Here is a 23,181-nt window from a genome sequence, read left to right as displayed (position 1 = left end):
CTAAACCAGCATATATACTTTAAAGGTATCTTGACTTCAGAATTTGAGTCTAAGGATATGGTGCTTTGGAAAAGAGGTTCTTCTTTTGTTTCCACAGAGGATGAGAACCTTCCAGACTAATGTTGTCTTATGGACAATGACTCCCTGAAAGGTTGCCTTGAACACCCCTCAAAAAAATTACTTTGCCCAATAAATAGCAGGAAGCAATTTGGAGACAACTATACCCATTTCCAAAATATTGTTTATAAATGTTTGTTTATATTTAAAGGGGGATATACTATAGAGATTTGCACTGGTATGAATCTTGGTCTATTGATACAAATTTAAGGTCAGTTTTATTATACTGTGTATATGTATTTCTAAACTTGATTAAGGTGTTGTGTTTGTGCAGCTCACTTAAAAAGGTAATGGATAATTAAGAAATATAGGTTAATAGATAGTCATCTATAATAGTCAAACTTGTAGTCAGGTTAGTTTGGTTTTCTAGATGTACAGAGAAATATTTCAGATGGATAGTTATTCTTCAAATATCTCAAAGACTAACAGAATATGGCATTTAAAATGTTTAATAACTTAGGATTTTTCATGACAGTGAGACACATCTGCTTCTGGCAGCACCAATCTACTTCAAGAGGAAGATGGGCATCGAAGAGGCACCTTCTGGAGTCGGTTAGCCATTTGGGCAAGAAATTGCTCTTGCCTGCTTGATAGTATGCTGTGTGAACTGGACATGCAGTACCCACAGAGCAATGACTGTTTAACTTGCCTAAAGGTGAGATGGTCCTTTGGGGTTCCTGCTTCATGAAAGAGTCTTCTAGACATTCTGCAGAATACAGAAAAAAGTGACTGACAAGCTGCCAATATAGGTGGAACTATCTTTGAAATTTCCTGCTTCATGGAAAAGTCTGCTGAATACTATGGGTCTATGGGCTGAAGATGGATGCCCCAATGGTACAGAACTTTGGATGACTGTCAGGCAGTGAGATGTCTCTGTCAATTCTAGAGTTTTGGAAGTTGCTTACAGTGCACTTCCTGTTTACTTAGGTAATATCTTATCCTTCTGGAGTCTTTGATGGAGTTGAAAAGTAGATAGTAATGATATAGTTTTCCTTAGTTATGATAAAAATAAAGTAGATATAAATGTTATAATTATAATTCTTTCTTGATAACTGTTTTGTTATATGTAATTTTACTATGTTAAAGTTAAAGCCTTCCTCTTCATTTAAACAGAAAAGGGGAGGTGATGTGGGATTCCCCTCTGTGTGCTGTGAATACCATTGGTGAATAAAGAAACTGCCTTGGCCTGTTGATTGGGCAGAACTTAGGTAGGCAGGGAAAACTAAACTGAATGCTGGGAGAAAGGAGGCAGAGTCAGAGAGAAGCCATGTAGCCCCACAGGAGACAGACGCCAGAACCTTAGCTGGTAAGCCACAGCCACATGGCAATACACAGATTCATAGAAATTGGTTAAATTAATATGTAAGAGTTAGCCAATAAGAAGCTAGAGCTAATAGGCCAAGCAGTGATTTAATTAGTATAGTTTCTGTGTGATTATTATGGGGCTGAGCAGCCAGGAACAAACAAGAGACCTCTCACTATACCCAGGGACTGCTGTATGCCATCACAGTCTTTGGAGAGGAAGGCAGGCAAATGACTAAGCTGGTCTGAGAGACCCTGTTACACAAGCTGGTGAGCTGGTCTGAGAGACCCTGTTACACAAACTGGTGAGCTGGTCTGAGAGACCCTGTTACACAAGCTGGTGAGCTGGTCTGAGAGACCCTATTACACAAGCTGGTGAGCTGGTCTGAGAGACCCTGTTACACAAGCTGGTGAGCTGGTCTGAGAGACCCTGTTACACAAGCTGGTGAGCTGGTCTGAGAGACCCTATTACACAAGCTGGTGAGCTGGTCTGAGAGACCCTATTCCACAAACTGGTGAGGTGGCATAACCCACAAGACAGCATATTGAATTTCATAGCTGTTGAGGCTGTTTTCAAACTTACTGTGTAGCTAAAGCTGACTTTGAACTTGTCATTCTCCTGCCTCTATCACAAAATTACTAGGAGTCCAGGAATGCCCACCTTACCTTACCTGAATCTTCAATTTCTAGATTCTTGATTTTGAAGGTTTGGGGTTTTTTTAGTCGAGATCTCACTGTGTAGTCCTAGGCTGGCCTCAGTCTTGCTCTATAGACAAGGCTGGCCTTGAACTCGCAGAGATCTGGTGCCTCTGCCTCCCAAGTTTTGGGATTACAGGAATGTACAACCGTACCTGGCTCAATTTCTAGATTCTCTCTGTTTTCCTGGGAGTGCTGGGCATTGAACCCAGGGCCTCACGCGTATAGCTAGTACACGACCCAGGAGTGACAGCCCCAGCCTGATTTCTAGGTTCTTCATGGCAGTCACTTTTATTGTGCCGTCAGTGCTTGCTGTCCAAACAGTACACATACAAGCAGTCATTTCATTCATCTCCAACTCCCAGGTCACATCCCTCTAGCCCAAATGATGGGGGGTGGGATCCTTTGGTAATGGCATCTTTGAAAAACAAGTGTAAAAAGGGTATCCTGGCGTTGGTTTCTTCTCAGAATCCTCAAGCAGGGTGGAAGTCCCTGAAACAAAGATTATATTTTATCCTCAGTAGCAATTAACACTACTATTACTATAAACATTTAAAAATGTCTATTGGGATTCAGGTGAGCCATCATTTGGACTAAGAATTTGAATGAGGCACCTTTTCTTCAATAGTGTGCCTGATCTCAACCACTATGAAACAAGACCCCTTGGAACATTGAGCCCCAGGAAGTGTGACGGCGACAGCAACGAGTGTGGCAAAACAGAGTCACCACACGTTCCAGATACACCTTACGCTGACTGGCCCCTTCCCTCCTCCTACCTGCTTCCCACTAAAGGAGGCTGTTTTGGCCGCGGTGGTACAGATTTTAGAGATACAGTCTAGATTTATAGCCCAGGCTGGCCTTGAACTCAGGATCCTCTTGACTCAGCCTGCTGAGTGTTGGGGTTTCAAGCATGTATCACCATGCCTGGATTCAGATTATCTTGTCCTCTCACTTTAAGATAAGTTAATAAGTTCAATAACTAAAATGCAGTATAAATGATAAAAAAAAATGCAACCAGAGCGTATGGGGAACTCCTCAGAAGAGAAGCACAAAGGAGGCCACATCTTTCTGTGAACTCATGTAGACTTCCGAGAAAGGTGGGGGGATTGGCACACTCCTTAGTCTCAGCACTAAGAGCAGGAGAAACAAACAGGTCTGTCTTTGTGAGTTCTAAGCCAGCCAAGGTTATATAGTGAGACCCTGTCTCAAAGACAGACAGACAGACAGACAGACAGACAGAAAGAAAGAAGAAAGGAAGGAAGGAAGGAAGGAAGGAAGGAAGGAAGGAAGGAAGGAAGAAGAAAGAAAGAGGAAGGGGGAGGAAGGAAAGAAGGAAGGAAGGAAAGAAAGAAAGAAAGAAAGAAAGAAAGAAAGAAAGAAAGAAAGAGGAAGGGAGGGAGGGAGGGAGGGAAAAACACTTATAAGAGGGTCTGGAGAGATACCCCAGCAGTTAGGGTGCTGTGGTGGTTTGGATGAAACATCCACACAGGCCTGAGTATTTTATCACTTGATGTGTGGTGGTGGCATGGTTTGGGAATTGATGAACTTTTAGAACATGAAGCCTTGCTAGAGGAAATATATCACTGAGGACAGGCTTGAGAGGTTATAGTTGTCCCCTTAGTCCCAGCTCTCTCTCTCTCTCTCTCTCTCTCTCTCTCTCTCTCTCTCTCTCTCTCTCCTCCTTCATGGGGCTAAGGTCTAATATCTCACCTTTCCTTGCCTGCTCCCATGCCTCACTGATGTTATGTACATTCTCCCCCTGGGAGCTGTAAGCCCAAGAAAACCCTTGCTTCTATAATCAGCTTGGTAGTGTGATGTGGGATTTCCCTCTGTATGCCGTGATTACCATTGGTTAATAAAGAAACTGCCTTGGGCCTGTGCAGGGAACAGGGCTAGGTGGGGAAAACTAAACTGAATGCTGAGAGGAAGAAGGCAGAGTCAGAGAGAAGCCATGTAGCCCCCCTGAGACAGACACTGGGAACTTAAGCTGGTAAGCCACAGCCACATGGCGATATACAGATTACTAGAAATGGGTTAAATTAATATGTAAGAGTTAGCCAATAAGAAGCTAGAGCTAATGGGCCAAGCAGTGATTTAATTAATACAGTTTCTGTGTGATTATTTCAGGGCTAAGTGTCTAGGAACAAACGAGCAGCCTCCTTACTACAGTCATGAGGTTTATCACAGCAGCAGTGAAGGAATGGGTACAAGTGCAGACTGTGCTCATAGAGGACCCAGAGTTCAGTTCCCAGCACCCAAGTCAGGGGGCTCACAACCTGTGGAGATGGCAAAGCATGGCCCCCTTGTACATGTGGTTCCTGAGATACAGGAAGCAATTCCGTCCAGGCAACCCAGTGGCAGCTCACTGAGCCTGTTACTTGAGGACCCAGAAGAAAACACCTATGTGCCCCGAGGACTGCTTCTATGGAGTCTGCATATGCATTTGGCAATGTTACAGATGATTCTGATTGGAGCAATTCTATTAGTGTACTTGTTCTTCACTTTCTTTTTCTCTTTCCACGCCAGTGGCTTCTAAAAATATGGATGTGCTGTATGATAATATGAGTCTTCCTGATCTGATAGAGCGGATAGGCACTGAAGCTGTAAAGCAGGTTATGAGGGAAAACCCGACTGATGAAAGAATTGGGGAAATTTAGGAAAAATGCAGAAATTATTTTTTACCTGGTCATAAAACTTGGCAAAAGAATTATACTAACTATGATGAATAAAGTTTCTGAAGAACCTAGGGCTTTGGGGCTGACTGCCTATGGTCTTATAAATCAAAGTCGGAATTGTGAGGAACAACAATGGGAAGGGTACGACAAGAAGGGAAACCCCCCTATGCTTCTGTAACTGCAAGTCGTTAGCCGCTGAGGTGAAAGCCTCAGAAATTGTTTTATGATTAACTCAGCTAAGAATTAAGAATATAGTGGCTGGGCCGGGCGGTGGTGGCGCACGCCTTTAATCCCAGCACTCGGGAGGCAGAGGCAGGCGGATCTCTGTGAGTTCGAGACCAGCCTGGTCTACAAGAGCTAGTTCCAGGACAGGCTCCAAAACCACAAAGAAACCCTGTCTCGAAAAACCAAAAAAAAAAAAAAAAGAATATAGTGGCTGGCATGGGGCTTGGCAAGTGGGAAAATGTTATAATGAATGGTAATGTTCTGACTTCAAAGAATCTTTATACTTCTTGTGAACTGCTCTGCCCAGGTAATGATTAACCTGTGGCAAGAAAAAAATAATGATTTCATTGTGTAAAATTTACAATAAAAGACAGGTTTGAAGCTCAGGGCAGAAGAAGAAGCTCAGGAAAAGGAGGAGGAGGAAGAGGAGGAAGAGGAAGAGGAGGAGGAGGAGGAAGAGGAGGAGGAGAGAAGAAGAAGAAGAAGAAGAAGAAGAAGAAGAAGAAGAAGAAGAAGAAGAAGAAGAAGAAGAAGAAGAAGAAGAAGAAGAAGAAGAAGAAGAAGCAGCTGTCCTGAAGCTGACAGCCTGTCAGCTTGCATCAGAATCCTGTGTTTGTGTACTCTGTGTACTCATTTTGCCTTCCAGACATCCCAGATTCGAGACCCACTTCTCTGCTGAGGCTGATCCCAGTAGCAACCATCACTGTCTCTAACTTCAGAGGACCCACTGTGGGCACCTGAACTCTTGTAGCACCCATTCATAGAGTTCAGTTCCCAGCACCCACACCAGGGGGCGCACAAGCACCTCTATCTCCAGCTCCAGGGCACCCTCTGCAGGCATCCCTTCATAAAGACACAAGGAGGAACTTACTAGGAAGCCAGATATGGTAGTACCAGACTGTAATATAATCCCAGTACTCAGAAGGTGGGGACAGAAGGATCAGGAATTCAAGGTCACCCTCCACTACGTAATAAATTCAAGAGCAGATTACACTATATAAGACCCTATCTCAAAACAGAAAAAAGCAAGCCAGGCGATGGTGGCGCACGCCTTTAATCCCAGCACTCGGGAGGCAGAGGCAGGTGGATCTCTGTGAGTTCAAGACTAGCCTGGTCTACAGAGCTAGTTCCAGGACAGGCTCCAAAGCCACAGAGAAACCCTGTCTCGAAAAACCAAAAAAAAAAAAAAAACCAGAAAAAAGCAGAAAGCCAGAATCACTTACTAGAATGATGCAGAGGAGTTCCAGCATATACAGCCTCATCCACACATTTGGGAACCTTGGCCAGTAAACTTCATTTGAAGGTGGGTAGTTGACAAAATTCTTCCAGCAGTAACAATACTCTAAAGAAACACAAAATTTGGTTCATCTAGCAAATGCAATGGTAAATTATTTAAAATTAGTTGGAGTCCGGGCGGTGGTGGCGCACACCTTTAATCCCAACACTCAGGAGGCAGAGGCAGATAGATCTCTGTGAGTTCAAAGCCAGCCTGGTCTACAGAACAAGTTCCAGGATAGCTAGGGCTGTTACACAGAGAAACCCTGTCTCGGAAAACAAACAAACACATACATGCATACATACATACATACATATTTACATACATACTTGGGCACAGTGTCTCATGCCTGCAATTCAAGCTATTCAGAAGGCTGAGCAGGAAAACTGAAAATTCAAGGTTAGCCTGTAGCGAGTACAGAGTAACAATTTAAGGACCCTGTCTCAAGTAAAAACTAAGGAGAGCAGGGATGTGGCTCAGCAGTGTATATAGAGCCTGCCTGCCTCCCGTATATGCTTAGCACCTGCAAGGCTTTGGCTTCAATTCCCAGCAGCAACAACCACCAAGCATAAACTCTACCTAAAGGCTTTGCCTATTTGTTCCTTGAAGGGGTCACACTCCCTAAAAGGAAGTTCATTTTAGGTGAGCTGGAGGCAGAGATACCTAGGAGAGAGGGGCTTTTGTTCGTCAATCCCTCCTGGTCCCTCCTCACTTTATGTTGAACTTCCCCCTCTGGAATTCCATTCCAGCATCACCAACACCACTCCCTCAAGGACCATTCTTTTCTTACCTTGCTCAGTCATGATCTGGACAGTCACACCTCTGCAAATGAGGTTCCTGAGTCCTTGCCGGTTCCCCGGATCCATGTGGTGATAAAGACGTGCTACATAAATAAACAGAGTCACGTTGGGGTGCTGACTCAAAAATTCTGTGATGGCCTTGGAGCACTCCCCACAGGGACTCCAGGACAGGAACCAGGTGATGGAGCACCGGGCAGATGGACGAAAGGATCTTTCTGAGGTGAGTTTTTCTATGAAATTGATTTCAACGTGTTTGTCGGTATTTCGGCTCGTGTGTCTCCAGATGCTGCGCCTTCCGCCCCAGCTGATTTCATAGAGCAGACAGGTCTCTTTCCGAAGCTCCCTGGGGTCGAAGAAGACTTCAAACTCCTGGGGTTCAATTCTTCTCCTGAAACACAAAAAGACTCCCATGCAGTCTAGGGGAATCTAAGAAACTTTCCTCTCATGCTTTGTTGTTTTTAAAACAGATCTTACATATCCTAGGCTGGCCAGGAATTTGATATGGAGCCAGAGCTGACCTTGATTTCTGTTCTATGTATACTTTATTTATTTGTGTATGTGTGTGTGTGCCGTACATATATGTTCACGTGTATATGGCCACATGCACTTGCTCATATGTACACGTGCAGAGGTCAGAGGTCAGTGCTGAACATCTTCCTCTAACATCCTCCACCGTATTTTCCCCAACAGAGTCTTCCGATGAACCTAGAGCTCTTGGTCAGCGAGCCCCCTGGATCCACTTGACTCTGCCTCTGTGGTGCTAAGGTTACATAAACACACCAACAGACCTGACTGTTAGGATGCTAGCAATCCAAAATAGGGTACTTGTGTTTGTAGAGCAAGCATTATATCCAGTGAGCCATCTTCCCAGCAGGACCTTGAACATTTGATATTCCTGCCTCTACCCGAAGAACTGGAACCACCGCTGTGTGGGAACTCAGGGCTTCATGTATGTGGGCAAGTACTCCACCAACTGAGATATCACTCCGTCCTTCTCTCTTACAAGTTTCTCTTTCTAATCGCCAGGTGTGGTGGCACATATAATCTCAGCACTAAGGAGGCAGACACAGAAGGTTCACAAGTTCAAGAACAGCAAGACTCTGTCTTAAAAACAAAACCAGGAGCTGGGGAGATGGCTCAGCGGGTAAAGGCACCGGGCCTGATGATCTGAGTTGAGTCTCCAGGATCGGGATGGTAGAAGGCGGGAAAAGAAGTGGTTCCACAGGTGTGGCAAGGTGTGGACAACGCCCACTTCCCACACACACATAAAATACAGAAATGTAATTTAGAAAAAGGGAGGGCACACCACGGCACGTGTCTACTCCCCCGCCCCCGCCCCACTCACACAGATTAATAACAGTAAATGTAAGGAAAAGAGAAGTTATGCCGGGCAGTGGTGGCGCACACCTTTAATCCCAGCACTCGGGAGGCAGAGGCAGGCGGATCTCTGTGTGTTCAAAGCCAGGCTGATTGACAGAGTAAGTTCCAGGATAGAACTGTTAAACAGAGAAACTCTGTCTTGAAAAAACAAAAACAAAGCCCAAAAACAAACAAACGAAAAAAAAAAGGACGCAGAAGGATCTCTGTGAACTCAAAAGACCTGTGTATCTAGGGCTACAGAAAGAAGGAGGAGGAGAAAACAAGAAGAGAAGGAGCAGGTGGAGGATGAGGAGCTAGAGGAGGAGGAAAGAATTAATCCAGTCAGTCCATCACCTGGCTGCAGGACCACCCGCTTGGTAAGGCAGGAGTACCTTAAACCACGTCAAAGGGATAGGAGGAGTAATTGCCCCTCTAATGAGATTTTGCAGCTTTCCTTCTGGAATTCCTGCCCCCCGCCCCCCACCTCCACCCCCGTGCAGTTGCTCCGGGGATGTCAAGAAGCCCTGTTGGGTCAGCCTGCCTTTCTGAGTGTTACTTTGCCCCACAACAGAGAGCACCCTGGGAGTTTGATCCCTGGTGCAGCCCCAGAGACGTTGCCTGAGATGCAGGAGGAGGAGGGTTTGCTTCCCTGACTTCACACACTGCTGTGGAGATTTTCCCAACTGGCTGGCCTGGGAGCTGACTGGGGAAGGCTGAGAGTGTGGCCAACACAGGCCACGTACTGTGTATGGCTGAGGCTGCCCTCAGGCACTATCTAAAACTTCACAAGGAGACGCCGTGGAAACGGGATTTGTGAGGGACAAAGCTTTGGGGATTTTCAGAACTATCACGTTTGCCAAGGAATCCAAAGGGCTCCTGGGAGTTCTAAAATGGGAACATAGAAATGACTATCCTCCCCGAAATGCAGGGCCTTAGAGGTGGCTTACTAACACGTCAGTAAGTAGGGAAGGAACCCATTTCCAACCAAGCGAAGGGGCCAGGGCAGGAGTTTACTGCTCCATACTCCTACTGTGATTTCCAAGGCTTTCTATCACTGCATTTCGTTAATAATGAAATTATTACAAACTAATGAAATTATTGTAAACGCATTTAATCCCGACTCCGGAAGACTTTGTTTTGCTTCTCTTCTGCCTTTTTCTTCGGGGCGCTGGTCGGAGCCTAAGCATGCTTTCCCTAGCACAGCAGGCGTGGCTCTTTCTCTTCGGCTCCCTTTTATGACATGTGGCTGCTTGTCCACCGTGTGGCTGATCTCCAGGCTGACTTAAATAGATAACTTTTCTCTTTTCCCTGTGTTTGCTTCTGGGCAGCTGCTGGGATAAACATCTTGGTTGTCCTGTGGTTTTTCTTTTAATCTCTCACATAACTGTTCTTGTATTTGTTTTTTTGTTTGTTTGTTTGTTTTGGTTTTGGTTTGGTTTGGTTTTTGGTTTTTGTTTTGTTTTGTTTTGTCTTGTTTTGTTTTTCAAGACCGGGTTTCTCTGTGTAGCTTTAGAGCCTATCCTGGAACTAGCTCTGTAGACCAGGCTGGCCTCGAACTCACAGAGATCAGCCTGCCTCTGCCTCCCAAGTGCTGGGATTAAAAGCGTGCACCACCACCACCCGGCTTCTTGTACTTCTTTCTAAACCCATTTTATTAACATGACTAAGGATCCAATCCCAAGATGAGACCCAGCCGGGCGGTGGTGGCTCACGCCTTTAATCCCAGCACTCGGGAGGCAGAGGCAGGCGGATCTCTGTGAGTTCGAGACCAGCCTGGTCTACAAGAGCTAGTTCCAGGACAGGCTCCAAAACCACAGAGAAACCCTGTCTCGAAAAACCAAAAAAAAAAAAAAAAAAACCAAGATGAGACCCAGATTTCCCCAGGAACATGTGGTGGCTCTGGACAGACTCCCCAGAATTTCCAGCAATGTTGTGGGGGATCCACCAGAGAAGACCAGGTCCAAGCCTTTAGGAAGTATTTCCTAGCCACTACACTGATGTATTCGGGATCCAAGCACGGTCCTGAGCCTTTCTCCGGATGAGATTTCAAGCGCAACACCCACATCCTGTGTTGACATGCCTCGGTCAGCAAGAACAGTCAGGCGGAAGGGGAAAAAAGCAGAAGCCAAAAAGCAAGGTTAGTGCATTAGCGTCTTTCCCAGAACTGTGGACTTCGATGGATTTGATCTTGGCTCCCTTTTTCACAGGTGTTGCTGCCTACTCACTGGGTTCCAGTGCATGAATGTTACTTCCATCATGGCGTCAGTTGTGCTAAGGTCTGGGGGGGCCTGTCCCATTAACAGTGATTTAAACAGAAACAAAAAGATATAGGAGTTATTCCCAATCACAGCGACCATTAGAGACTAAGCTGAGAGAAAGCGTGGAAATGCAAACAAAACCAAACCTGTAGTTTCCCGCCCTCCGTTGCCATCTGGACCAGTTGAAGTCAGGACTCTGCGTGAGAGCAGAACCTCAGATCTCCCAAGGATGTGTCAGCAGAACCAGAACAAGTCAATTAACAACAGCAACAGAAGTCCGGGAGCGGGAGAGAAGGCTCGGAGGTTAAAAGCACTTTCAGAGGACCTGAGTTAGGTCCCACATGGAGGCTCATGTTACCATCTATAACTTCAGAGGATCAGGCACCCTCTTCTGGCCTCATCAGCAGCTGGCATTCATATGGTGACATGGACATGGTGATCAGAACATTCATGCACATAAAATAGGTAAAGCTAAAATAGGTAAATAAAGTCTGCTGAAGTCATTTCTAAGTGATCTATAAAAATCCAGTTTTTCCGGGAAGTAGCGGCTCACACCTTTAATCCCAGCACTTGGGAGGCAGAGGCAAGTGGATCTCTATGAGTTTGAGGCCAGCCTGGTCTACTGAGCTAGTTCCAGGACAGCTAGGACTGTTACACAGAGAAACCCAGTTTTGAAAAAAAAAAAAATACAGTTTTTCAGAGAACAAAAACTGATCGATTCTTTTTCTGAAAGAGCCTTCAATAAGAAGCAGCAGAAACTGCTCAAAACCACAGGTGGGAAAACAGAAATATCAGTCCTTACCCCTGACCTCTCTGAATACAGGCCATGGCAGACCTGGCACAGAGACTCGAGTTCCCTTGAGGATGGCACATCCAGGAACCTGGAGCCTGTGGGGACCAGGAAAAAGCCAACACATACCCACGTGATGGATAGTGGCCTTCTTGAAAAACATTCATCATGGAGTTAAGCCTTTGGATTTCACTCTGGCTTCTAGGGCAGCTTAGGAAGATAGATAGATGGTGGATGGATGGATGGATGGATGGATGGATGGATGGATGGATGGATGGACGGGCAGACAGATAATAACTACCAGGATTTTGCATAAGTCTTTGAAGAAGACCACGGCAGAGAGTGGGCAGAGTGTCGCGTTATTTGAAAAGTTATATGGAATGAGCTGGGCAGGGTGGCACATGCCTTTAAGCCCAGCACTTGGGAGGCAGGGACAGGCAGTTGTCTGCGAGAATGGACAGATTCTAGGCACCAGGCACACTGCGCTGGTTTTTAAAACATCAACACTTAGACATTCATTCACGCTACAGCGAGAGTTTTATGGGCGTGTGACAAGGGGCAACCTAAAGCAAGGAAGATGTTCCTGGCCTGGCTTTTTCATCTTTTACCACCCACAACCCCTTTCACACAAGGAATTTCCTGTTTGTTTGTTTTATTAAGTGGGCCATAATGTTGGTGGTTTCTAAGTTGCAAAACAAAATAAATTTAATGGTAACGATTTATGTAGCTGGTTAGATGGTTACATATTCTTTTCTTTTATTTATTTTTTTCTTTTCGAGACAGGGTTCCTCTATATAGCTTTAGAGCCTTTTCTGGAACTAGCTCATGTAGATCAGGCTGGCCTCGAACTCACAGAGATCCCCCCTACCTCTGCCTTCTGAGTGCTGGGCTTAAAGGCATGGGCCACCACCGCCCGACTAAAAAACAGATTCTTAAAACACACAAAGGCAGATTAAGTAAATAAGGAAAAGACAAATAATTAAAACATGCTCATATTTACTTCTGTGTGTCACCAGGAAACATGATTTTCCACATGACTGAAGCGTGATAGCAAGATGACTTATCTCATTCCCTAAAGGTGGAGAGACATGGGAGGGGGGTGGGAGAAGGATGGGAGGGAGCTGGCTCCTCTGCCCTTGCTCAGAGACATCACTAAAATCCTTCTGATGAGAGCAGGCTACTTCCCGCTCAGCACCCCTGAGCATGGCCTGTGAAAGCCAGATATCCAGGATAATGTTAATATAGAAAACATTTGAAAAATGATATGGAATGAGCTGGGCAGTGGCGGTGCACGCCTTTAAGGCCAACCTGGTCTATAGAGTGAGGTTCAAGGACAGCAAAGGCTACACAGAGAAGCTCTATCTCAATAATAATAATAATAATAATGTGTGTAAAAGAAAATAAGCAAATAAACTGACATATATTCAAAAATCCTCTTTTTTTTTTTTTTTTGGTTTTTCGAGACAGGGTTTCTCTGTGGCTTTGGAGCCTGTCCTGGAACTAGCTCTGTAGACCAGGCTGGTCTCGAACTCACAGAGATCCGCCTGCCTCTGCCTCCCGAGTGCTGGGACTAAAGGCGTGCGCCACCATCGCCCGGCTCTTTTTTTTTTTTTTTTTTAAGAAATATAGCCGAGCGGAGGGAGTGCACACCCTTTTTTTTTAATTTATTTATTAAGTATACAATATACAGTAAATATAAGTTTTTTTTATAATTAGGAATAGGGTTTTTTATTTTTATTTTATTTATTTATTTATTTATTATGTATACAATATTCTGTCTGTGTGTATGCCTGCGGGCCAGAAGAGGACACCAGACCTCATTACAGATGGTTGTGAGCCACCATGTGGTTGCTGGGAATTGAACTCAGGACCTTTGGAAGAGCAGGCAATGCTCTTAACCGCTGAGCCATCTCTCCAGCCCGCCCAGCTCTTATTTTATTTTTACAGTAAATATAAGTATTGTCCCCTTCCACAAGTGCTGAGGTCCTTTTTTTACTATCTAATAAAGACAAGCAAATTTGCACACTAAAAAATAAACTATAGTTGTGTAATTCTTAAATGTTATTGAGTTGGGAGGCACTATGCATGTCTTACCTCAGAGTGGGGTCAACAACTGCAGGACCTGTGAACCAAGAGACAGATGGCTTTGTCAGATAACACCCAATCCGCTTGGAGCTGCTATGGTAACGCGTTCTAGTCTCCCAAATCTACAACCATATTGGAAAAGCGAAGCCGGTACAGCGTGCACCTCCCATCCCCACATACTAGACACTGTGGCAGAAGGATGCGGAGTTCAAGGTCTGCCTAGGCTACACTCTGCTCTGACCTCAAGAAAAGCAATCTAATGGGAAAGTCACTTCTCAGGGGTCCCAGAGGTTCAATTTGGAAGTTGTGGGATATAGATGATACATCTCTTCCTCCAGACTCTGTCGCTCTCCTGAGGACATGTTGGTGAGCAACGCAGAGTACTGAATCCTGATTGATGAGCTTTACAAAAGTCTTCTACGAGCATTTTCTATTTTCACCTCATCTTTCTTTGAGTTTGTTTTGGGGTAGTGTGCAAGCTGAACATACTTTATACATGATTAGAATCTATTTTCAGACGTGGTTTTCTGATAAACACAGACAGACCCTATATCCATGAGAGCTGATCTCAGTTCTTACCACAGTTGAGCTGAGGTGTTCCTACAGTGTGGCTGGTCAGTGGGTGATTTAAACAGTTGAGATGGGGTGTCCCTATAGGGTGGCTGGTCAGTGGGTGATTTAAACAGTTGAGATGGGGTGTCCCTATAGGGTGGCTGGTCAGTGGGTTATTTAAACAGTTGAGATGGGGTGTTCCTATAGGGTGGCTGGTCAGTGGGTTATTTAAACAGTTGAGATGGGGTGTCCCTATAGGGTTGCTGGTCAGTGGGTTATTTAAACAGTTGAGATGGGGTGTCCCTATAGGGTTGCTGGTCAGTGGGTTCTTTAAACAGTTGAGCTGAGGTGTCCCTACAATGTGTCTGGTCAGTGGGTGATTTAAACAGTTGAGATAGGGTATCCCTATAGGGTTGCTAGTCAGTGGACTCTTTGCTATTCTTCCTTTTTGGCCGTTTCTTGTTGGTGAATTGTATACTGAGCTACTTCCTGTCTATTCTCTAGTTTTTCCAGAGATGGAGATTTTAAGGTCAAAAGTGGATTTACACAACACCATCATGGTTACATCTTCCACAGACAACTGTCCTTGGAAGAACTTCGCTTCCACCATATGTAAACTGTTGAGTACGGTGTTGTGGAATATTCCTTTACACTGCATGAAGATGTGTCACTGTGACTGGTTTAATAAAGAGCTGAATGACCACTAACTAGGTAGGAAGGGGCTAAGAGGGACTTCTGGGAACAGAAAGGGATTGGAGAGGAACCAGGATAGGCCATACAGAGTAAAGGCAACCGAGTCTCATAGAAGAACATAGATTTAGAATACAGGTCAATTTAAGTTATAAGAGCTAGTTAGAAACATGGTTGCCCTGGCTCTACTGTTGCCCTGGGTCACCGTTACTCTGGCTTGTGTTTTGTTTGCTTTTGAGAGTCAGTTTATAATAAATAGATCACATAACCTTGTTTTTTCCACTCTTTTCTGTGTCCAGCCCCAAACCAATTAAATAGTAGACAAATGTATCCAAAACACTGTGCCTCAGAAATCCTCAAGGTCATCCTCGGCTACTCAGTGTGCTCAAGGCCGGCCCGGGCTACAGGAGACCATGTCTTAACAATAAATATATTTTTTTAAATCTCCAAAGATTTGAACCCTGCCAAAGACAATAAGAAAAACAATTTCAGGCGTGGGCTCCAATTTCAGCTCTTCTGAGGTCACTTCCTTCCAAAGCCGGGCACGTCTCCCGCCTGCAATTTTTCATATACCACCTCGCAAATGCTCGGATTACAGGCGTGAGCCACCATGTCTGCTGTGTGTGGTGCTGGGAGTGGAACCCAGGGTTTCCTGCATGTTAGTCAAATCTCTGCCAACTGAGCTACATCCCCAGACCGTTTGCTTGTTTGTTGGTTGGTTGGTTGGTTGGTTGGTTGGTTGGTTGGTTGGTTGGTTGGTTTTGAGGGGGTGTCTCATACTGTAGCCTAGGCTGGTCTGAAGTGTATTATGTTGCCCAGGATAGCTTCAAATTTTCTGTAATCTACCTGTTTCAGTCTCTAGACTCCTGAGATCAGAGGTGGGAGTAACCACAGCTGACTGACATTATTCACCATTGTCTAGTTAGCCAGCTAGCACATAGACCATTTGCTACTGCTTCTGCTTTTTTCTTATTTAGCTTTAGTTTTACTTTTTCCAGGTTGAAGTGTGGGCAGGACTGAGGGATTAAACCCAGGGCCTCATATATTCTAGGCAAGCTCTCTACCATTAGGCTACACCGTAACTCTTCTTAGCAAAAACAAAGCTTTTAATTGCCTGTGTGTGTGTGTGTGTGTGTGTGTGTGTGTCTGTGTGTGTGTGTATGTGTGTGTGTGCCTGTGGAAGCCAAAGGAGGGCATTGGATTGGAACCCTTAGAGCTGAAGTTACAGGCAGTTGTGAGCAGCTTCATGTGGGCACTGGGAATCAAACAAGAACAACAAAAAAAAATTTTTTTTGGAGACAGGGTTTTTCTGTAACTTTGGAGCCTATCTTGGAACTAATTCTTGTAGACCAGGCTGAGCCTCGAACTCACAGAGATCTGCCTGCCTCTGCCTCCCGAGGGCTGGGGTTAAAGTCGTGCGCCACCACCGCCCAACTGAACAGCGAATATTCTTAACTGCTGAGCCATCCCCTCTAGCTCTCCCACCTTTTTTAAAAGCAGGTTCTTGCTAAATTACCCAGCATGGCTTTGAACTTGCCCTGTAGTGCACAAAGACCTTCAATGAGTAATTCTCCTGCCTCAGACTCCCAAGAACCTAGAATTATAAGCCTATATCACCAGACTCAACTAACTTAAATTTTTTATTACCATAAAACCAACATTGATTTAGGGTTACTTGTCAAAATCATTAGAAGCTATAAATACCCCCATCAGAATAGTAATTCATCTTAAGAACAATATTAATGTATTAATCATAATAGGAAAGTTGGAAAGCACCTAGGGACCCAAGCATAAGCAGGTTCCACCCATGTATAATTGATGTGCGCTTCAAGACCATGGACCCAAGCTTAGCATGGCAGCAGACACTTGCATTCCCATATACTCAGGAGGCTGAGGGAAGCAGGGGAATCATTGAGGCCAGGAGTTGTGGTCAGTCTGGGCCAACAAGACAAAAGTCTGTATAGAAAGAAGCAAAGTAAAGAGGAAAAAAATCTGCTGCACACTTTGCCAGGACCTGGCACCCCCTTTACCTGTCTCGGAGCTCATCTTGCTCCGTCTGGGCTCCTTCCTCCCGAGCGTATGTAGCAAGGATGACTTCTGCCAAGTGTGTGTCTGAGTTTCGTTTCCTCTGGAGTGCCACAGTCACCCGCGTAGACGGAGGATGACTAGCTCCTGAGTGGCAGCAGCTACTTGAGAGCTGTCCTATGTAAATGAAGAAGGAAGTGGCATCTGGATTTTCATCCTCCACAGGGAGGAACCCCAAAGGCACAGGAATCGTCACTTCTGCAGAATAGAAACTGATAGTTTGAAATTTCATATGTTTAATAAATTTCGGATGTTTCCTGGTGACGTCTAAATTTACAAGGCTTTCTTCTTCGAGTTCAAGTAAGATTGGGAGAGAAGGCAGCGCAGAGGTCAGAGAAAATGAAACTGCTTCTTAGCGTGACCTGGCGAGAACATTGTGGTTTTCACCTATTACTTCCTCTCATTTGTCCTTTGTTCCATCTCTCTGTCGGAGAAGGGAGGGGCACCTAAGGGTGCAAAAGCAGCTGGACCTTGGTCTCTGAGTCAGATAAGTAGTGTGCTGGTCTGGGGCTCTTGAAGGGAAGGTTAACTGGATGACTAAGTCCACTCTATACATCTCTACAGCAATCACCTCTGTTGTCAGGGTCAGGTTCAGGCTGCCGATTTTTCTGGGAGTCAGCACCATTCCTCAGAATTGAGATCATTCTCTCAAGACCTATGTCTCCCACTGGGTCTTTTCTTAGTTTGGTTTCTCTTGCTATGATAAACGCCAAGACCCAGCACGACTCAGGGAGGAAAGAGTCTACTTGGCTTACACTTCCAAGTCCCACACCATCAATGAGGAAAGCCAGGACAGGAGCTGATGCAGAGGCCATGGAGGAGTGCTGCTTACTGGCTTGCTTGCATTTGCTTGTTCAGCCTGCTTATACACCCCAGGGTTTCCTCCCCAGGAGTGGTACCGCCCACAGTGGACTGGGTCCTCTCACATCAATCATCAATTTAAAAAAAAAAAAAACAGCCCACAGACATCCCTACAGGCCAATCTGATGGGGGTATTTCTTCCCTCTTCCCAGATGACTCTAGCTTGCGTTTTCTTCCTGTCCCAGACGTTGTAGTGGCATTTCATTTGTATTTTAATAAATAAAGCTTGCCTGAAGCTCAGGGAGTAAAGCAGCCCCACTGGTCAGCCTTACAGACCAGGCAGTGGTACCCTAGGTCTGCCCACTTTTGTGAGTTGGAGGCCATTGAGGATGAACCTCCATACACACACCCTTGATTACAGTTTTGGGCCTCAGCTCCCACTCTCCTGGTAAAACTAGCAAGGAAAGTATCACAAATGTCCCTCCTAGGTTGTAAAATATCATAGGAAGATGGAGTTTATCAAGGGGCTGTTAAAGAAAAGTTACTTCCTCCTGGTCAAAAGAATGAATGGAATCTGGGGACTGGAGAGATTGTTCAGTGGATAAGAGCACTGGCCGTTCTTCCAGAGGACCTGGGTTCAATTCCCAGCACCCACATGGCAGCTCACAACTGTCTGTAACTTCCAGATTTGACACCCTCACACAGACAAACATACAGATACAATGCCAATATACATAAAAAATAAATAAATAAATCACTTTAAAAAATTTTTTTAAAAATGGTCTTCAAGGCCAGGCAGTAGTCATGCACGCCTTTAATCCCAGCACTTGGGAGGCAGAGACAGGTGGATCTCTGTGAGTTCCAGGCCAGCCTGGTCTACAAAGTGAGTTCCAGGACAGGTAGGACTGTTACTCAGAGAAACTCTGTCTTGGAAAAAAAAATTGAAATTAAAAATAAATAAATAAATATAAATATGGCCTTCAAGGTCTTCCTGAATCCTATTTATTTGTTTATTCATTTAGTGTTTTGGGAATGGAGTCTCTATGTAGTTCTGGTTGTCCTGGAACTCGCTATGTAGATCAGGCTAGGCTCAGACTCACAGAGATCCTCCTGCCTCTGACTCCAAGTACTGGGATTAAAGGTGTGTGCCACCACAGCCAGCTTTTAAATCCTTTTGAAATTAGTGTATTAGTGAGACTAAGAGCTCACAACAGGGAGCCCTGACTCTCCGGTAACTTTCTCAGTCTCTCTAAGCAGCACTGCAGCTGCTCCCAGGCTCCACTTGCCTGCTTTCTAAGTTAGGAAGCAGGCCTAGAGAGGGTCCAGTGCCCAAGAGCGCTTGGTTACCCTTTCAGAGGACCTGCGTTCAACTTCCGGTACCTACCAGGCCAGCAACAACCATGTGTGACTTTATTTCCAGGGGGATGCAATACCCTTTCCTGACCTCCGTGAGTACCAGGAACACATGTGAGGGGCAGGGTGGGGTCAAGATAGGGTTTCTTTGTGTAGCCCTGACTATCGTGGAACTCATTCTGTAGACCAGACTAGTCTTGAACTCAGAGATTTGCCTGCTTCTGCCTCCCAAGTACTGATATTAAAGGCATTCATCACCACTGCCTGGCAACATATGTATTTTTTTAACTTATTTATTTATTTATTTATTTATTTATTATGTATACAATATTCTTTCTGCATGTATGCCTGAGGGCCAGAAGAGGGCACCAGACCTCATTACAGATGGTTGTGAACCACCATGTGGTTGCTGGGAATTGAACTCAGGACCTTTGGAAGAGCAGGCAACGCTCTTAACCGCTGAGCCATCTCTCCAGCCCCATATGTATTTTTTTTTTAAGAAAATGGGTTGGGGGATATAGCTCAGTGGTTGAGTACTTGTCTAGCAAGTGCAAGGCCCTGGGTTTTGTCCTCAGCAATGAAAACAAAAGAAAAAAAAAAACAAAACCAAGGTAACTGGCACACAGCCTTTGCAGGGTGGTGGCAGCACACACCTTTAATCCCAGGACTTGGGAGGCAGAGGAAGGAGGATCTCAGTAAATTCAAGGCCAGCCTGGGCTACAAAAGAGAGTTCTAAGACAGCCAAGACTTTACACAGAGAAACGCTGTCTCAAAAAACCAAAAATAAATAAATAAACACAAAATTAATTCAGAACATCTTATCCATATCTCTCTACCTGACAGCTGCTGAGGTCTCTAGCTTGCCTAGGGTGTAGATTTTCTCTTAAAACTAATAAAATTATCAAGTTTACTGTTTGTATTTTTTTTTTAGTTCTTTTATCTATGAGACTGCTGTAAAAGGGACCCTTGTCTTTCCAGTAACTCCACTGAGTACCATCCACAGTACTTTCTTGGAGACAATGTAAAGCCCCCTTTTATTTAGTCTCTACACAGACCATCTTCCATGGTGGATGTGCCAAAACTCATGGTGTTCATTGTCTTTCGCCGTGAAGCTGAGGACGCACAGGAAACATCAAATTCCGGCCAATCCTCCTATCTCAACCTTCAGTGGTGGAATAACTGGTGTAACCCCTAAACCTGAGGGACTTTTTTTTTACTGATGCTTAGGCATTGTAAATAATGTCCCAAGTATCATCCTTATGCCTCCATCTCTAGATAATCACTTCCTTAGGATAAAGTCCTAGAGAGGGAGCTACAATGCGGTGACTCTTTTTAAAGATAGAATTTCATTTACCCCAGGCTAGTGTCCCATTCACTCTATAGCCATGGTGCCCTAGAACTTCTGATCCTTCCGTTCTCCACCTCTGGAGTGCTGGCATTACAGCTGTGTGCCTCACACCTGGATCCTGTGGTCTTGGAGATGGAACCCAGGTCTTCCTGCATGTTAGGCAAGCATACTATCAGTGGAGCTATATCCCCGACTATTAAGACATATGTTAGCCAGGACCTAAGCGACAGCCTTTGGCTGGGCACAGTAGACAACAGTCCTGGCCAGCCTACCTGCCTTTAGGTCCTTCAGCTGTTATGGCCAGCTGAACCCAGAAAGCAAAGGTCTTTTTGGAACCATAGAATCAGTCTTGAATACCTTTTCCTCAAGAGACATCTCCATTAGAAATCCAGGCATGCTCACTATCCTGGTCATATCTGAGATCTGCTCTGGTTCCCAGGCTAAGGCAGATTGGTTGGTGGTTCTTAAACAAAGTGTGTTTAACCACTGAGCAAATCCTTCAGCCCCCACCTCTGCTTCTGTAATGTCAAGGGACTGGGAACATAGCTTAGTAGGTAGAATACTTGTGTGGCAAGCCCAAAGCCCTGGCTTTGACCCCTAGAATACTGTGTCCCAAACAAACAAAAACCCAGAATTTCAAACTCAGGAAATAGGTTGTTTCCGCCTAGGACAATATGGTCCAACGATCTGTGTACAAGCTTATGCCAGCTTAGGCGGGGCCTGCACTCCAGGGTCGGATGCTCCCCACCGCAGGAATGTGCCTGGTGACATCAGTGGCACCAGGAGCAGGTATATGTCAGAGCTTACACAGTCACAGCCTCGCAGAAACAAACAGCTTAAACGGAAGACACAGGTTCAGCTGTTTCCAAAGGACAATCCCTCAAGAAACGACCAGGGAGTCAAACTCATCTTTCCTAGGCAGCTGATGCCTAAAACCTCAAATCCCACCAGCTCACCATCCTTTCTGGGGAGCTGTTGACTATAAGTTCCAGGACACCCGCCTCTTGCCTCTCACCACAGCCTCCCTGGTAGCCGTGTCCAGCGTAATCATCCTTGTTTTAGCCAGCAGAGGGCAGGAAAAAAAAAAAACCAATACCACCAAGGCCCTGTACATACATCGCTGAAAGTCCTCAGGGTCTTCTGTGTCCTGCCTTTGCTCTCTGGCTTTTCACAAGGTGGAGGAGCTCTTTACCTGCCTCTCACTCTTCGTCCTCTGTAAGAATCCCCACCGCCCCCACCCATGCCTGTATCGAGTCCACTCTCTCTCTCCTTCTGTTTCTCACTTCGACCCTGGACCTGCAAGAGTTCCAGTAGTCACCCTTATACAGCAGCTCACGATTACTAAATGACTGTTATTTCTCTGGATCTCTTTGGACAATTAACCCTTAAGGAGCCGAAAGTTAATACTTTTTGATTTTGAAAAACTCTTTAAGTAACGTGTAAATCAGGCATGGTGGTGTACGTCTTTAATCTCAGCCCTAGGGAGGCAGAGTGTCAGGGACAAGAAGGTGGGTATGAGCTGGGCTGTGGTAGCTCATGCCTTAATCCCAGCACTCAGAAAGCAGAGGCAGGTGAATCTTTGTGAGTTCGAGACCAGCTTGGTCTACAAGAGTGAGTTCCAGGACAGCTAAGACTGTTACACAGAGAAACCCTGTGTCAAAAAAACAGAGAGAGACAGACAGAGACAGAGACAGAGAGACAGACAGAGGCAGAAACAGAGAGACAGAGACAGAGAGACAGAGACAGAGAGAGATAGATATGTAGAGTTGGTCAAACAAAAGCTGTTTTATTATGCCGAGGGTCATCAGACAAGGCCCACACTAACTTCCTAAGGCTGTCTCCCCAAGGCTGCCCACCTGTGTGCTGTATCTCATCTAGTCGGGTCTAGTCTCTGACAGAAGCCTCCGATTTGAGGCTCAGGACCTTGGGGAGACTCTCCAGCTGCAGGGCAGATCAAAGTGGCGTCTCTCCAGCGTCTCCGGTAGAAGATGCGCAGAACACTGCACTGCTCTTGGTCGCTGCAGAACACTGCACTGCTCTTGATCGCTGCAGAACACTGCACTGCTCTTGATCGCTGCAGAACACTGCACTGCTCTTGATCGCTGCAGAACACTGCACTGCTCTTGGTCGCTGCTTATCCACTGGCTAGTGGGCGTCATGGATGGAGTGCAGGTCGTGTGTCTCGTTATTGTGACTAAGTGACATCACTGGGTCATCAGGTGCAGCGTTGGGTGTAGTGGGGTTCCTGACCAAGCTACTTTTACATATCTAAAAGACATTTTCAAACTATGCTCATCCCACGGAGGCAGGTGGATCTCTGTGGGTCGGAGGCCAGCCTGGTCTACAGAATGAGTTCCAAGACATCCAGGGCTATGTGATTTCCCTGGGTTCTTTCTCAGAATGAGAAATTGTACTGGAATGGAGCAAAGGTAAAAGCTAGGGACGGCAAGTCTTTGTCCACAAAGAATTATATCTGGGGTTAAGGATGTCGCTCAGTTGGTAGACTATCTGCTGTGAAGCCCTCTGGGTGCTGACTACAGCACCAGATAAACTGGAAATACCGTCGAACACCTAGAGTCTCAGTGCTTGGGAGGTGGAGGGAAAAGATTCTAAATTCGAGATCACCCTTAGCTATATACCAATAGCAACTTCAAAGCCAGTCTGGGGTAAATGAAATCCCACCTCAAAAACAAAGCGAGGGCCATCACTATGGCTCGGCAGGAAAGGCACTTGCGACCTTGCCTAATGACTTGAGTGGTGTCCCCACAA

The 23,181-nt window shown here is 45.4% G+C and overlaps 1 protein-coding gene across 1 annotated transcript; it reads right to left on the bottom strand.

The window, feature by feature from the left end:
- Window positions 1-556: 556 nt before the first annotated feature.
- Apobec1 (apolipoprotein B mRNA editing enzyme catalytic subunit 1) lies at window positions 557-17,282 on the bottom strand. The gene is made up of 5 exons (XM_075981971.1): window positions 16,856-17,282; window positions 13,593-13,620; window positions 7,082-7,479; window positions 6,239-6,357; window positions 557-2,607 (listed from the first exon to the last, which is right to left on the bottom strand). Exons 1-5 carry the CDS (start codon window positions 16,869-16,871, stop codon window positions 2,482-2,484), a joined length of 687 nt encoding a protein of 228 aa, XP_075838086.1. The 5' UTR covers window positions 16,872-17,282; the 3' UTR covers window positions 557-2,481.
- Window positions 17,283-23,181: the final 5,899 nt, after the last annotated feature.

The sequence above is a fragment of the Microtus pennsylvanicus genome, chromosome 8, assembly GCF_037038515.1.
Source record: "Microtus pennsylvanicus isolate mMicPen1 chromosome 8, mMicPen1.hap1, whole genome shotgun sequence".
Classification (NCBI taxonomy): Eukaryota; Metazoa; Chordata; class Mammalia; order Rodentia; family Cricetidae; genus Microtus; species Microtus pennsylvanicus.
This window is presented reverse-complemented; position numbering and strand designations above follow the sequence as displayed.